The sequence below is a fragment of the Meles meles genome, chromosome 10 (assembly GCF_922984935.1).
Source record: "Meles meles chromosome 10, mMelMel3.1 paternal haplotype, whole genome shotgun sequence".
NCBI classification, from domain to species: Eukaryota; Metazoa; Chordata; class Mammalia; order Carnivora; family Mustelidae; genus Meles; species Meles meles.
In genome coordinates this window covers 19,201,109-19,216,766 of record NC_060075.1, presented here as the reverse complement: position 1 = coordinate 19,216,766, position 15,658 = coordinate 19,201,109, and the positions used below count along the sequence as shown (strand labels likewise).

The following is a 15,658-nucleotide window of genomic DNA, read 5'->3' as shown; positions in this document are numbered from 1 at the left end:
AAGAAGAAATAACACCAATTCTCCTGAAGCTGTTCCAAAAAATTGAAGCAGAAGGAAAACTTCCAGACTCTTTTTATGAAGCCAGCATTACCCTGATCCCCAAACCAGGCAAAGACCCTACCAAAAAGGAGAATTTCAGACCAATATCACTGATGAATATGGATGCAAAGATTCTCAACAAGATCCTAGCAAACAGGATCCAGCAGCACATTAAAAAGATTATCCACCATGACCAGGTGGGATTCATCCCTGGGTTGCAAGGTTGGTTCAACATTCGCAAATCAATCAATGTGATAGAACAAATCAATAAGAGAAGAGAGAAGAACCACATGGTCCTCTCAATTGATGCAGAAAAAGCATTTGACAAAATCCAGCATCCGTTCCTGATGAAAACGCTTCAAAGTATAGGGATAGAGGGAACATTCCTGAACTTCATAAAATCTATCTATGAAAGACCCACAGCAAATATCATCCTCAATGGGAAAAAGCTTGCAGCCTTCCTGTTGAGATCAGGAACACGACAAGGATGCCCACTCTCACCACTCTTGTTCAACATAGTATTAGAAGTTCTAGCAACGGCAATCAGACAACAAAGAGAAATAAAAGGTATCCAAATTGGCAAGGAAGAAGTCAAACTCTCTCTCTTCGCAGATGACATGATTCTTTATATGGAAAACCCCAAAGACTCCACCCCCAAACTACAGAACTCATACAGCAATTCAGTAACGTGGCAGGATACAAAGTCAATGTACAGAAATCAGTGGCTTTCTTATACACTAACAATGAAAATACAGAAAGGGAAATTAGAGAATCGATTCCATTTACTATAGCACCAAGAACCATAAGATACCTGGGAATAAACCTAACTAAAGAGGTAAAGGACCTGTACTCGAGGAACTACAGAACACTCATGAAAGAAACTGAAGAAGACACAAAAAGATGGAAGACTGTTCCATGCTCTTGGATTGGAAGAATAAACATTGTTAAAATGTCTATACTGCCTAGAGCAATCTATACTTTTAATGCCATTCCGATCAAAATTCCACCAGTATTTTTCAAAGAGCTGGAGCAAATAATCCTAAAATTTGTATGGAATCAGAAGAGACCCCGAATTGCTAAGGAAATGTTGAAAAACAAAAACAAAACTGGTGGCATCACGTTACCCGATTTCAAGCTTTACTACAAAGCTGTGATCACCAAGACAGCGTGGTACTGGCATAAAAACAGACACATAGACCAGTGGAATAGAGTGGAGAGCCCAGATATGGACCCTCAACTCTATGGTGAAATAATCTTCGACAAAACAGGAAAAAATATTCAATGGAAAAAAGACAGTCTCTTCAATAAATGGTGCTGGGAAAACTGGACAGCGATATGTAGAAGAATGAAACTCGACCATTCTCTTACACCGTACACAAAGATAAACTCGAAATGGATAAAAGACCTCAACGTGAGACAGAAATCCATCAGAATCCTAGAGGAGAACATAGGCAGTAACCTCTTCGATATCAGCCACAGCAACTTCTTTCAAGATATGTCTCCAAAGGCCAAGGAAACAAAAGCAAAAATGAACTTTTGGGACTTCATCAAGATCAAAAGTTTCTGCACAGCAAAGGAAACAGTCAACAAAACAAAAAGGCAACCCACGGAATGGGAGAAGATATTTGCAAATGACAGTACAGACAAAAGGTTGATATCCAGGATCTATAAAGAACTTCTCAAACTCAACACCCACAAAACAGATAATCATATCGAAAAATGGGCAGAAGATATGAACAGACACTTCTCCAACGAAGACATACAAATGGCTATCAGACACATGAAAAAATGTTCATCATCACTAGCCATCAGGGAGATTCAAATTAAAACAACATTGAGATACCACCTGACACCAGTTAGAATGGCCAAAATTAGCAAGACAGGAAACAACGTGTGTTGGAGAGGATGTGGAGAAAGGGGAACCCTCTTACACTGTTGGTGGGATTGCAAGTTAGTGCAGCCACTTTGGAGAACAGTGTGGAGACTCCTGAAGAAATTAAGAATAGAGCTTCCCTATGACCCTGCAATTGCACTGCTGGGTATTTACCCCAAAGATACAGATGTAGTGAAAAGAAGGCCCATCTGTACCCCAATGTTTATTGCAGCAATGGCTACGGTCGCCAGACTGTGGAAAGAACCAAGATGCCCTTCAACGGATGAATGGATAAGGAAGATGTGGTCCATATACACAATGGAGTATTATGCCTCCATCAGAAAGGACGAATACCCAACTTTTGTAGCAACATGGACAGGACTGGAAGAAATTATGCTGAGCGAAATAAGTCAAGCAGAGAGAGTCAAGTATCATATGGTCTCACTTATTTGTGGAGCATAACAAATAGCATGGAGGACATGGGGAGATGGAGAGGAGAGGGAGTTGAGGGAAACTGGAAGGGGAGATGAACCATGAGAGATTATGGACTCTGAAAAACAACCAGAGGGTTTTGAAGGGGCGGGGGGGGGGGGGGGAGGTTGAGAAACCAGGTGGTGGGTAATAGGGAGGGCACATACTGCATGGAGCACTGGGTGTGATGCCAAAACAATGAACACTGTTATGCTGTAAATAAACAAATAAAGGAATTTTAAAAAAAATACTTTTCATTTCTATTGTGATGTGTTTGATTTCCAGAATTTCCTTGTGATTCTTTCTTAGAGTTTCTGTTTCTTTGTTTACATTACCTATAGTTTATTTTTTATTAATAATTTATTTTTTAGTTTGAGCATAGGTCAAAGGCACATCTTGGTAAATTTTCATACTTTTTATTGTGTAACTTATACCCAGAAAGCATAGCAACAAGGAACCTTCTCATGCTACCTGCTACTAGTCTCTACTTGCATCTCCAAAAGTTGCCCTCATCTGACTTCTAAACACAGATTAATTGAATCTGTTTTTGGATTTTATATAAATGAAATCAAGCACTTATGTATTCTTTTATGACTGGCTTCATTTGTTTCATATTCTGTTGGCAAGATTCTTCCCTATTGTTGTGTATAGGTCCCCATTACTCTATAGTCTGTATTAAATTGTGTGGTGTGTGTGTGTGTGTGTGTGTGTGTGTGTGTGTGTGTGTGTTTATATGTGTATATATTCATTTATTCTGCTGATAGGCCATAAGTTGGAACTGTTTCATGTAGTGTTGCTATGTATATTCTACTACATGTATTTTGGTAGCCATATGTATATATTTCTGTTGCTTATATTCTCAGAGTAGAATTGCTGGGTCATAAGGTATGCATATGTTCACCTTAGGTACACAGTGCCAAACAGTTTTCTAGAGTGGCAGTGAGAGTTTATACTCACAGCAGTATGTGAGAGTCCCAGTTGCTCCGTATCTCATCTGTACTTGATATTTCCTTTTTTTACATGTTAGCCACCTTGTAGGATCGTAGAAGTCTTTCATTGTGGTTTATTATGCATTTCTCTCATGACTAATGAAATTTAGCACCTTTTAATGTACTTTTATGTATTTATTGGCCATTTGAATATGCTCTTTTGTAATATATTTGGTCATATCTGTCGCCCATTTTCACTAAAGTTATCTGTCTTTTCCCTACTGATTTGTAGGCATTCTTTAAATATCAGGATGCAACTCCTTTGTTAGAGAGAGATTGATATTTAGAAATCCGTAAGTATACCAAAGACTCGAGATGTTTTTCTCGAAAACCTTTTTTGTGCTGAATATATTTTTCTCTTTAAGTGTATCCATTTAATCATATCTATAACCTGAATAGTTTTATTAGAAACAATTTCTAGAGGATAAATTATTGTTTCCCAACTTTTCAGATTACTTTAAATGAATGTTAATCTTCCTGTTTCCTTGGCTTATTATTATGTAGCTTCTTAATTGTCTTCTATGCTTGCAAAGAGATTTTCAGTTAGTTTTATTAGTATCTCCGGTAGCTTAAGGGGATGGGCTTCTAGCCCTATTCCAAAAAAGAGAATGCCCATCCCAAGAGCTGCATATTGGTGTACCACCTCATGCTTCTGATACAGAAAAGCTAGATTAGGTCCCTCGCTTTCTTATTCCTGCTTTGTTCACTGAAGCATATCACCTTTCACCTTAAATTTGAAGGTAAAACAACTTATACATACATTTTTTAAAAATTTTAGTGAACTACAATATAGATGAAGTCAAATGTAACCTAAGGTATATAACTCAGTGAAATGTTATATATGATTATACCCATGGAATCACCTCTCAGATCAAAATACAGAGCCCAGATAGCCCCCCCCCCCCCGCAAGGTAACCACTGTTCTGACTTTGATCACCATAGATCAGATTGAGTGTACCCAAATTTTATATAAGTTTAATCATAGTATGGAATTTATTTTGCTGAACATTATGCCCAAGAGATTGGTCCATGCTTTGGCATGTAGACATAGTTTGAAAACAAATTATATTTACTTTAACAATAGAAAAATAACTTTTCAATCTGTTCTGTTTTGTTAGTGATTCTTTCCTCTTAATCTTTCACATTCTTTATCCTGATTAGTCATAGAAGCGAGGATAGGTAGGAGAGATCACCCTTTATTGATATGCCAATGCGGTAGAGTTGATAGAGCCTTGAGCACGTTAAAGTACCATACAGCATGGCAGGAGCCGAAAAGACTGAAAAGTCACACTCCCCTCCTATAATTAGTTTTTAAAGCTCAGAGGGCTATTTGACACACGGATGAATATAGAATCCAATGCCCTTTGCATTGAATAAAGGTTACGTTCCCTTCATTACTAAATGAGGCCCTTTCCTATTCTTGTTTTTTTAACTAAAAAATAAAGTATGTTATTTCCAGGCTTAACTTTGAATAGAGGGGGAAGAAATAGGTCAAGCCAGGGTTTTATTTTTATTTTTTATTTTTTTTTCAGGGCTTTAATAGAAAAGGAAAAATAGCAAATATCCTTTTGTTCTCCAGGAAGCTGAAAGCGGGCTTTGTAGCCCATTGTCTTTGCATCTGTCATATATATGTATATATTTATCTTTTGAGATCAATGAATATCCACTGATAAAAGCAGTCCCGCTTTCTGGAGATAAAATTAACAGAAGACATAAGGTGTTGGGACAAGTAACAGGAGTGAGGAGGGATTGTCTAGGAGTCGGGGAGGCCATCTGTATTAGAAAGATCATCCCCAAAAGTCTGTGACCCTCCATTTCATTCAGTGACCCAGGGTTTTAAAAATAAGAATCACTTCTCCAGAGCCAGGTTTAAAAACCCTTAAGCAGATAGATGTGATTGGTGAGACCAGGAACAGAGTCTTCAGTTGATAGAAATCAAGGAATATATAAAGCCTACAAATTACAGTCTTGAAGTCTAGCAGGCAGTAAGATGAATGATAAAAAAAAAATCATACAATCTGTTTGAACAGTTACAACCATCAGAGTTGATGGTATCTGGCATTGTATATAGCAACATTGTTTTCAAGTATGATGAGGAAACAGAGGGGTAGAGAAATGAAGTAACTTCCTCAGATTGACAGAGCTACTAAGCAACAGAGCTAAAAATTGAGCCCGGAAGGTCTAGCTCTAAGAACTACCCCAACATGATCGTCCAGCCTCAAAATAGATCAGGAATTTATAGGTTTGAACTTTTGAGTTATTCCTTCATTTTCATTGATCATTATAATCTTGACTGGTTTTCTAATCATGTTATGCTAATGTCAGACATTTGTCATATAAGTGCTTTCCCTCTGGGTTTAGTTTGCAATTGTTAATATTCATTGTATTGCATTGTTATGAATTCTCTGAGTTTTATGTTTGCCTAATCAAAGAAAAGAAAAAAGAAAAAGAATCACTGTTGAAAAAAGAGAGATGACACAAAGAGAGTGAAAATACAAAGATGATATAAAGGAATTTATGTAGGTTTCAGAGAGAGTGTAATGCAGACCTGAACAGGGAAGAGAGAGTAAGGATATTTTTAGCTATATTTAGTTACTGAGTGTTTTAGAAGATAACTTCTTGTTTTGTCTGTAGAATCAAGTGAATGCCATGTTTATTAAGGCTGCTTTTTGTTGTCTTATGAAATTAGGGACTCAGTGTTACTAAAGAACAGCAAAATACTATTTCAAAGAGCAAGGCCATTCCTGAGATTTGATTTGGTATGAGTTCTGTATTAAATGCTTAGTGAAAAAAAGAGAATGAAAGAAGAAAGGTTTGCACCTTCACCTACCTAGTACATCACAGATCCTCGGTAAATGTTGGATGAATGAAACTAATTTTAAAATAAGTAAAATCACCCATTCTTCAAATGAAAAGAATAAAACGTAAAGAATGGTGAGCCAGTGTCTTAATTGAAAGAAAGTGCCTTCAGTGGCCTCCCTAAAAGTTGCACATGTAGGACCATGTTCCTTTTGGAAGCTCACAGGCCCAGGTTCTAGTCCTTGGTATGGCCACTAATTAGTCTGTTTTATTTCGGTTTTGCCTTTAGTAGGTCTTTACAAACCTGTCTGGTTTCTTCAGCCAGCTCAGATTAGACAGAGAGGCCGAAATCTAGTGGGCTTAGAAATATGTTTAGATGAAACATGGTATGAATAAAGTAGAACATAAATAATTTTTCATAAAAATTCCATCTGGAAATTTTAAAAAGTTCTCAAAACAATACAAGCAATAGCTGTTAAAAGGTTCCCAATAACAGGGTGCCTGGGTGGCTCAATTGGTTAAGTGTCTCTTGAGCTCAGCTCAGGTCTTGATCTCAGGGTCCTGAGTTCAAGCTTCACACTGGGTATGGAGCCTACTTTTAAAAAGTGGGGGACGGTGCCTGGGTGGCTCAGTTGATTAAGTGTCTGTGTTTGGCTCAGGATCCATCCCGCTGCCCCCCTCAACCCCCATCAGGCTTCCTGCACAGTGGGGAGTCTGCTCCCTCTGCCCACCCTCCACCCCCCACTCATGGTCTCTCTCTCAAATAAATAAATAAAATCTTTAAAAAAAGCAAAAAGATTCCCAGTAACTACAGCTGTTGAAGAATCTTTAGATGAATTTGAAGGAACAAGTAAAAGATCCAGTGCAGGAGAAAATAGGCTAGCTAGCTTGAACAAAATGTTCATTAGCATGGAGACATATATTCCACTATCTCTGCAGGCTTAATGTGACTTAAAAATATAATTATAAAAGGAAAGATGAATCAGAAAATATGAATATATTAAGTGAGTACAAGGGTAGAAAATGCTTTGCTAAAATGTTTTTTTTTTCCCCTCGATTAAACAAGATGAAGGTCATAGATGGATGTAGGGCACCGCCAGGCAAGACTAGATGAGAAGCAGACTTAATCTCAAAATTAAACAAAAAAGACAGGTAATTAACTGGAGACTCAGCTACAAAACATATCAATTAATGTTCAAGACGATTGCATTAGGCACTTTGTTATTATATTAAAATGATATCTGTCTTCTTAGCATAAGATTGTCAGTAAATGAAAAAGACCTTAAAATCTCTCCTATATATTGCATAAATGCTAATCTATGTAGACAATTATTGGAGGATTATAATTATTCATTAGTATTGGTAAAAAGTCGCTGATAGAGTGTTTTCTACATTGTGTTTTTTTGTATAATTTCAGATCGTGGAATTACTTAACTTTTTAAACTTAGATTTTAGTTCATTTAACACCATTCCTCTTTCTCTCATTCGGAGTCTTAATCAAAGAGAAGATAATGATCTGCCCAAATGAGTCCCACTCAGCCCTTCAGAAAGAGGCTGAGAATAGTGTTCTGTGTTGGGAAGGATACCTGTTACCTAGCCTGGGTAGGAGCAGGAAGAGGTGTTCCTAAGACACCGGCCAGCAGTGAGACAGTCCAAAACCACTGCCAAGAAGGCCTTGCCTGCTGTTGTCTTTCCCCAGCTCTGTCTCTACTCACGGACGCTCTCTGCTACAGGCTGACATCCTTCCAGATGATGAACCACTCACCTTCTCACCCACGCCTTTTTTTCCATACTGAACTTTTTCCAGTTCTCCATCTACCGTGCTCTTTCCTCCCTCTATGGGTTTGCCTTGCCCATTGCTCTTCCTGGAATGTCCTCTGCTCATCCCACCCCTGCCTCCTTCCATCCTGTCCTGTTCTGCTTGCAAGATTCAGCTCAGGTATCAGATGCCTCTCCAGCATTTCCTCCCCAAAACTCTCTCCCGCTCTGCACTCCTCCCTGCTTCCCTCCTGCCTTAGGGGCTCAGAGACTAGGAGGGTAGTTAAATAAGCAATTTATCGTGTGGGGAGTCTGCTAGCGGTAAAGACATGCATAAAAATCTGAGAGACCAGTAGATAAACTAAAAATAATCATGTAACTCCATTAAGAAGGGGAACTGGATATAATGAGGGGAGGGGGGAAGAAGGGCAGTCAGAATCAAAGTATCTAAAATTAACACATCAACAAGTAGCAATTTCCACGTGGATGTAACCACTGGAAGAACTTGGAACAGAAATAGTTGGTTTTTGTAAGCTATAGGTACTTACTTCAGGGGCACAAGACGAAGGATGGGTAGGCGCCGGACAGGGGATCACTGCTGAGCATTGTAAGTTATTTAACTATGAGTAGTTATCACTTAGGCTTTAAGTTTTTGTTTGAAAAAAAAAAAATTCCACATATTCTCAAACCCTGTTACTGTTCACTGCCTTTTTACTAATTCTCTGCAAATACATCATCATTCTAACATTTTTTTTACCCCTGCTAAAAATCTTAATCTGAAGCCATCTTCACTTTTCTGCCCATTTGATGCAAAGCATTTACTCTTCTCTGTATTATCTCACTTAGTCCCGGAGGTCCCCATCTCTTTCTTGGTCTTCCATATAACCCCTACACCCCAGCCATTCCTCAGTTCCTTCCCCTTCTCTGTTCCAAGAAAGCTACTTTGAAGACAGACCACTTCATTGTTTAGTTTGGGAGTCATTGCCTTTGCTTAAGATCAGTTGTTTAGTGTCTCTACCCTGAGTAGGTTTAATTTATTCAAAAGGAGATTGTACGGTAATTTGAGAAGTAACCAGAATGATCGGTGAGCTGGAATACTCAGGTGTGGAGGCTCAATGATACATGAATTTTGACTTTTAAATCTGCAATCATTCTCGGTATTTGAAAAACTAGAGTATGTGTTCAACTTATAATTATTGGTTATTTTAATCCTACATGTGATCATCTGTTTTGAAGCTTAATAAATGTTCTTTATGGCAAACTATTGCTATTTGTATAAATGCATAACTTACTTACTTATGTTACTTATGTTACTTACTTATGTTACTTACTGTCGCTCCCGGCCAAAAAACTGTATACCTCAGAAGTCCTAGCACCTATAGGAAAAGCGTGTGCCTTATTATTAATATCCAGTGTTGAATGACAACATCCTACAAAGAAAACTTAGCTAGCCAGGCTTATTTGAGTGGCTTAGCTGAACAGAGCATGTTCGCGCTATCAAAGCACTTCAATACAATTTTGTTCCAAGTGGATTCTTTATCAAAACTTGGAGCAGGTGCCATGAGCCTGAAAATAATGTGCTATTCACAATTAGCTCTTTGCTTGTTGTAACCTAGTATCAGTTTCTCTCTCTCTCTCTCTCTCTCTCTCTTTTTTAAGATTTATTTATTTGAGAGAGAGTGAGTTGAGAGCAGGGGAAGAGCAGAGGTAGAAGGAAAGAGAAGGAGAGAATCTCAAGCAGTCTTCCTGCTGAGTGCAGAGCCCAACACAGGTCTCAATCTCAGGACCCTGAGATCATAACCTGAGCCAACACCAAGAGCCATTCACTTAATAGACTGAGCCACCCAGTGCCCCAACCTAGTATCAATTTCCATGGAATTCTTCTCTTACTCACTGATACATCAGTGTACTTATCTGCTTGTTTCCAAAAAGGGGGTAAAAAATGTGGAGAAAACCCTAAGACTGAGATTTGGGCTTCTGCCTCACCCTGCTCCTAGGCTAAAGCTGTCTTTAGCCAGCGCCCCTTACTTCTCCGCACCTCTGCCCCTCCTCTTTAAATGACAGTCATTAATTCTAGAACTTACACGCTGGGAGGGTGTGTGTGTGCGCATGTGTGCACGTGTCTACTACATTAGGTCATGTTTAATGTCCAGCAGAGTTGTATTTTCATGTTGTGTGTTTACATTTTAGAGTAGGTGGAGCCCTTTTGTAATCATATACCTAGTACATTCTGTCCATGTTGTAGAATTTTTAGTATAATTTTACTATGTTTTGGCTCTACTCAGGGTTCTGGTTTTAGGATGTTTACGTTTATGGTGTATTTTTTGCAAACATTCATCATTCATTTGATATCTCTAAATCATAACCTTGAATTATTAAGCTGATCTTACAAGAAAATTTGGTCAATTCTTCAATGACTATTGTTTTCCAGAAAAATGTTGTCATAAAAGCATAGGGTGCCGAAAAGGCTTTTGAAATCAAGTCCCAATCAAAGTAGGATTTGACACCTGATATCAAAAGCATAGGATTAATGACCAGAGTACTTACAAGTATCATTGCTCTAGAATTTGGGTATTGAATGCCAGACCTCGTGTGAGCCACACAGTGGTTGCTCAGTAAATGCTTGTTGCATGAATGTATGTCTGTATTCATGTACTACTTGATACAGTAATGGAGTTAAAGAAGAGAAAGGATAGCATAGAATGAGTCTCCGAGTATGGGGTATGTATTAGTCAGCTCAGGCTGCCATAACAAAACACTATAGATTGACTGGGTGGCTTAAACACCAGAACTTTCTTTCTTGCAGTCCTAGAAGCTGGGAAGTCCAAGACCAAGGTGTCGGCCAGTTCAGTTTCTGATAAGAGCTCTCCTCCTGGGGGCGTCTGTGTGGCTCAGTGGGTTAAGCCTCTGCCTTTGGCTCAGGTCATGATCTCGGGGTCCTGGGATCGAGCCCCACGTTGGGCTCTCTCCTCAAGTGGAGAGCCTGCTTCCCCCTCTCTCTGCATGCCTCTCTGCCTGCTTGTGATCTCTCTCTGTGTGTCAAATAAATAAAATCTTTAAAAAAAAAAAAAAGAGCTCTCCTCCTGGCTTGCAAAGGCCCGTTTTCTTGGTATACCCTCACACATCAGAGAGAGAAAGAGAGATCTCTCTCAGGTCTCTCCGTATAAGGGTATTAACCCATCATGAGGGCTCCACTTTCATAACTTAATTACCTCCCAAATATCCCACCTCTAAATATCATCACTTTGGGGTTTAGGACCTCACCACATGAATTTCAGGAGTGGGGAATACACTTCAGTCCATAACAGGGTGAAAATACTTAGCTGTTTGCCTACAGTCTAAGTCATAATTTTACATTAGTGACTGGAAATGAGCCAGAAATTTTAAAAAGCTAACTGTTTAATGTGTAGAATATATTGTTAGTAATACAGGCAAAAGAAGAAATGTCATGCTGCTGGAGAAGAAAAATGATGAAACTATAATTACAGAAAAAATTTAAGGAATTGCTTGTCTTATGACTTGCGTAGTTCCTAATCGTATAGGAACAGAGGTTTGTTGTGTTGTGTTGTGTGTTTTTACATAATGAATCTCCCGTTGTGTATTTAGACCTATCACCCAGTCACTTCTAGTGACCTGTGATTAGAATCTTGGCCTCTAATTGGAAACTCACTATTTGAACCCTAGTGTTTTGCTACCAGCCCAGCCTCTATGGGCTTCATGATGAAAAAAGTGATCTTTTAGTGTCTGTCTTTTATTTTTTTTTAAAGATTTTATTTATTTATTTGACAGAGAGAGATCACAAGTAGGCAGAGAGAGTGAGAGGGAAGCAGGCTCCCTGCCGAGCAGAGAGCCTGATGCGGGACTCGATCCCAGGACCCTGAGATCATGACCTGAGCCGAAGGCAGTGGCTTAAACCACTGAGCCACCCAGGCACCCTGTCTGTCTTTTAGACAGGGAACCCACATAGAGGTGAAATTGCCTTTAGCAGAATGGTGCCTTTGCCCTGCTGTCACCTTGGTGGCTCCAAGCCCTTTTCTTCGAGAAGAAAGTTATTTGAGCATAATAGTTTTTCTCACCCATAAGAATACAACACATAAACTATTCCAGAATTCCTATACAAGGACAGAAAGATGGACTGACAGAAGAAATTATGCATTTATGCCTGCACGGATTAAACATGTCAAAACATAAGTGGCTGTCATTCTAAATTTTATCTCTTCAGATCTGAAATAAGAATGGCAAAGACAGTTTGTGAGAGTTCTGATTGCTTTTATAATATTGTTCAAGTTTTTAATTTGGCGCATTAAAGTCTCATCGTACGTGTTATGTTATACCCTGTACGAAGCCTTCATTCTCAGAAACTCAGTGCGCTGGGAAGAAACTTCAAGAGTGATTGCTGGGAGACTGCTGTCCTAGGAAGTGTTTTGGGCAGTGATTTTGAAAAGCACAGCAATTATCCATCTCTTCCTCGCTTATTTTTTTTTAACTTTAACTTTTTTTTCAATGATAAATTCACAAAAAAACTGAAGTAACCATCCAGTGAATGCTTGTAGGCTTTGACTTAGATTTACTGACTGTTAGCATCTTGCCATATCCACTCTGTTCTCACCAAATAAATGCACTTACTTGTCTCTTGCCAGACCATCAAAAAGTAGACTACTGACATGGTAGTCATCTTTAAACACACGAGCATTTATCTCTCAACGACAAGGGCATTCTCCATGTGCCCTTCATTACCAGATATTTTCTTTTCTTTTTTCATTGCTGCTGTAGCAGATTATCAGAGACTTAGTGGCTGAAAACAACACAGACTCATTTTCTTACAGTTCTAAAGGTTCAAAGTCTAACCCAGGCCCCAATGAGCTACAACCAAGGTGTCGGCAGGACTGTGTTCCTTTCTGGAGGTTCTAAAGAAGACTCCATTTCCTTTCCATTTCCAGCTTTTAGAGGCTGCCCTCATTTCTTGGTCTCTTTCTTCTATCTTCAAAGGACTCTCTGACCTTCTTCCATCATCACATCTCTCTCTCCGACCACAGCTAGAGAAGGTTCTCCAATTTAAGGACTCCTGTGATTAGACTTGGTTTTATAAAGTAGAAAGGTGCCTGTTATTATGAAGGGACACCACTCAGATTTGACAGATGCCCTTTAGCACTACTTAGAGTAGAGTACTCAAGAAAGTCTAATTCCTTGATAAGAAGCCATGTTTTTGTATCTTGAGGCAGCAGGACTGAGGGCTGTGGAATCCCTGGGCAAAGTGAAATCCTAAAGCTCCTGTGACTTGTGAGGGACAGTGGTGCTGTGGCCCTGATTAGTAAACTAAGGACAGAACCGGCTCTGTTCCCACCTTTGCTACAGTGAGCGAATGCTCACATCTTCCTCTGTGTGTTTTAGTGTCTCTATAAAACTATTGGTCAACGTCCGCCATCTTTGGAAGACCCAGTCAAGGAACACATTTACAGAGGTAGGCAGACTTTAACACCATGTTTTTCAAACTCTGGGTTATGGCATATTAGCGGACTAGGCATTCATCCCAGTGGCTTTTGCCCCCACCATTGGATCTAGGACAGAGCCCAGCTAATGGCACAGATCCCTAGTATACATCCAGTAAAGAATGGATGACTCAATAATTACAAGACAGATAACCCAATTAAAAAATGAACAAAGCATCAGAAATGACATTTCTCTAAAGAAGACGTAAAACAGTCAATAAACACATGAAAAGAAGCTAAATGTCATTAGCCATCAAGGAAATGAAAATCAAAACCACAATGAGGTATATACCTGGGATCGAGCCCCGCATCAGGTTCTCTGCTCAGCGGGGAGCCTGCTTCCTCCTCTCTCTGACTGCCTCTCTGCCTGCTTGTGATCTCTGTCAAATAAATAAATAAAATCTTTTTTTTTAAATTTCTCTCTTCTTCTTCTTTCTCTGCCCCTCCCTCTACTGCTTGCACACACATGCTTTTATATATATATATATATAAATAAATATATTTTATATATTATATATAATATATAAATATATATTTAATAAATTTAATAAATATAAAATAATAAAATAATAAATATAATATATAATATATATAAATATATAAATATATATATATACACATATATATATATATATATCTCGATTCCCTGGACCCTGAAAAGCTATTACAATGCCCCTATGATAAAAACCACCAGATCAGGGCCTGCAGGTTTCCTTATCATCTTATCAAGTGCAGAAAGAATCATCCTGATGTCGCAAACAAATTGGCTACTTGTCCCTTCAATGCTCGACACCAGGTTCCTCCCGCCAAAATTAGTCATCATATCTCAAGCTGTGATGATAAAAGTTGTATTGAGCAGGATGTTGTCAACCAAACTGGGAACCTTGGACAAGAGACTCTGGCTGAGAGCACATGGCAGTGCCCTCCTTGCGATGAAGACTGGGATAAAGATCTGTGGGAACAGACCAGCACCCCATTTGTCTGGGGCACAGCCAACTACTGTGGCAACAACAGCCCTGCGAGCAACATAGTTATGGAACATAAGAGTAACCTGGCTTCAGGCATGCGTGTTCCCAAGTCTCTGCCGTATGTTCTGCCATGGAAAAACAATGGAAATGCACAGTAACTGAATATCTCATCAAATGCCAGACCCTAGAAGACTCTTGCTTCTTCCTGCTACCAGTGGGTTCTTCGTGGTTTTTCCTCGTAATCTAATTATAGAAAGATAAACTGTCTGTGACTTTCAAACTGAAAAAAAAAAAAATATATATATATATATATATATATACATATATATGTATGTATTTCTTCATGTCCATTAAAATGACTGGAATTTTCAAAAGGAGAGATAATAGCAAGAGCTGGCAAGGATGTAGAGAAATTGGAATCCACATATGCTAGTGGAAAATGGAAAATGGTGCAGCCATTTTGGAAAACAATATAGCATTTTCTTGAAAGGTTATAGATAGTTACCCTGTGACCCAACAGTTGTACTTCTAAGTATATATACCCAAGAGAAATGAAAACACATAATCACACAAAGCTTTATACATGAAAGTCCATAGCAGCAAAACTCATAATAGCCTCGAAATGGAAACCAACCCTAATGTCTATCAGCCAATAAATGTGTAAACAAAATATGGTATATCCATACAATGGAATATTATTTGGTAATAAAAGAAAGGAAGTACTATGATAGGCTTAGACATGGTTGAAGAAACCAGTCACAAAAGAGGACATATAGTGTGATTCCATTTTTATGAGTATAAATCGCATGAATGTCTGTCTCTATAGAGGCAGAAAGTAGATTAGCATTTACTTAGGGCTGGAGGGTAAGGGTCAGGAATAAGTATGAAGTCTAATGGGTACAGGGTTTCTTTTTGCGGTAATGAAAATGCTCTAAATTGTGGTATGGTCCCATTAACTGTGATTATATATAATGACATGACTGTGATTAATACTTTTGAGTTGCACATATTAAATGGGCAAATTTTATGACATAGGAAATATATCCCAATAAAGCCATTATTTTTTAAAATGCCCATGCCTGAGCCCCACCCATGACCGATTAAATCACTTTTTACAGATGGAGTTTGACATGGGGAATTTTTTTCACACTTTTCTAGTTCAGCTTTTAATGTATAGCCAGAGCGAGAACCACTGGTTTACACTAACACCAACTTCCCTCTCAGGACCAGAATGTCATAAATCCATGCATCCAGCATTTTGTGCCTGTCGTG

At 38.7% G+C, this 15,658-nt stretch overlaps 2 protein-coding genes across 2 annotated transcripts in view; both read left to right on the top strand.

Moving 5' to 3' along the window:
• EXOC4 (exocyst complex component 4) overlaps positions 1-15,658 on the top strand; it is a 740,765-nt gene that overhangs the window by 596,780 nt on the left and 128,327 nt on the right. The gene's annotated exons all lie outside the window — the stretch shown is intronic.
• On the top strand, positions 14,053-14,544 carry LOC123952090 (gametocyte-specific factor 1-like; the record flags this gene model as incomplete). The annotated part of the gene is made up of 1 exon (XM_046021331.1): positions 14,053-14,544. A coding segment is annotated over one exon (492 nt), but the record flags the coding sequence as incomplete, so codon positions are not given.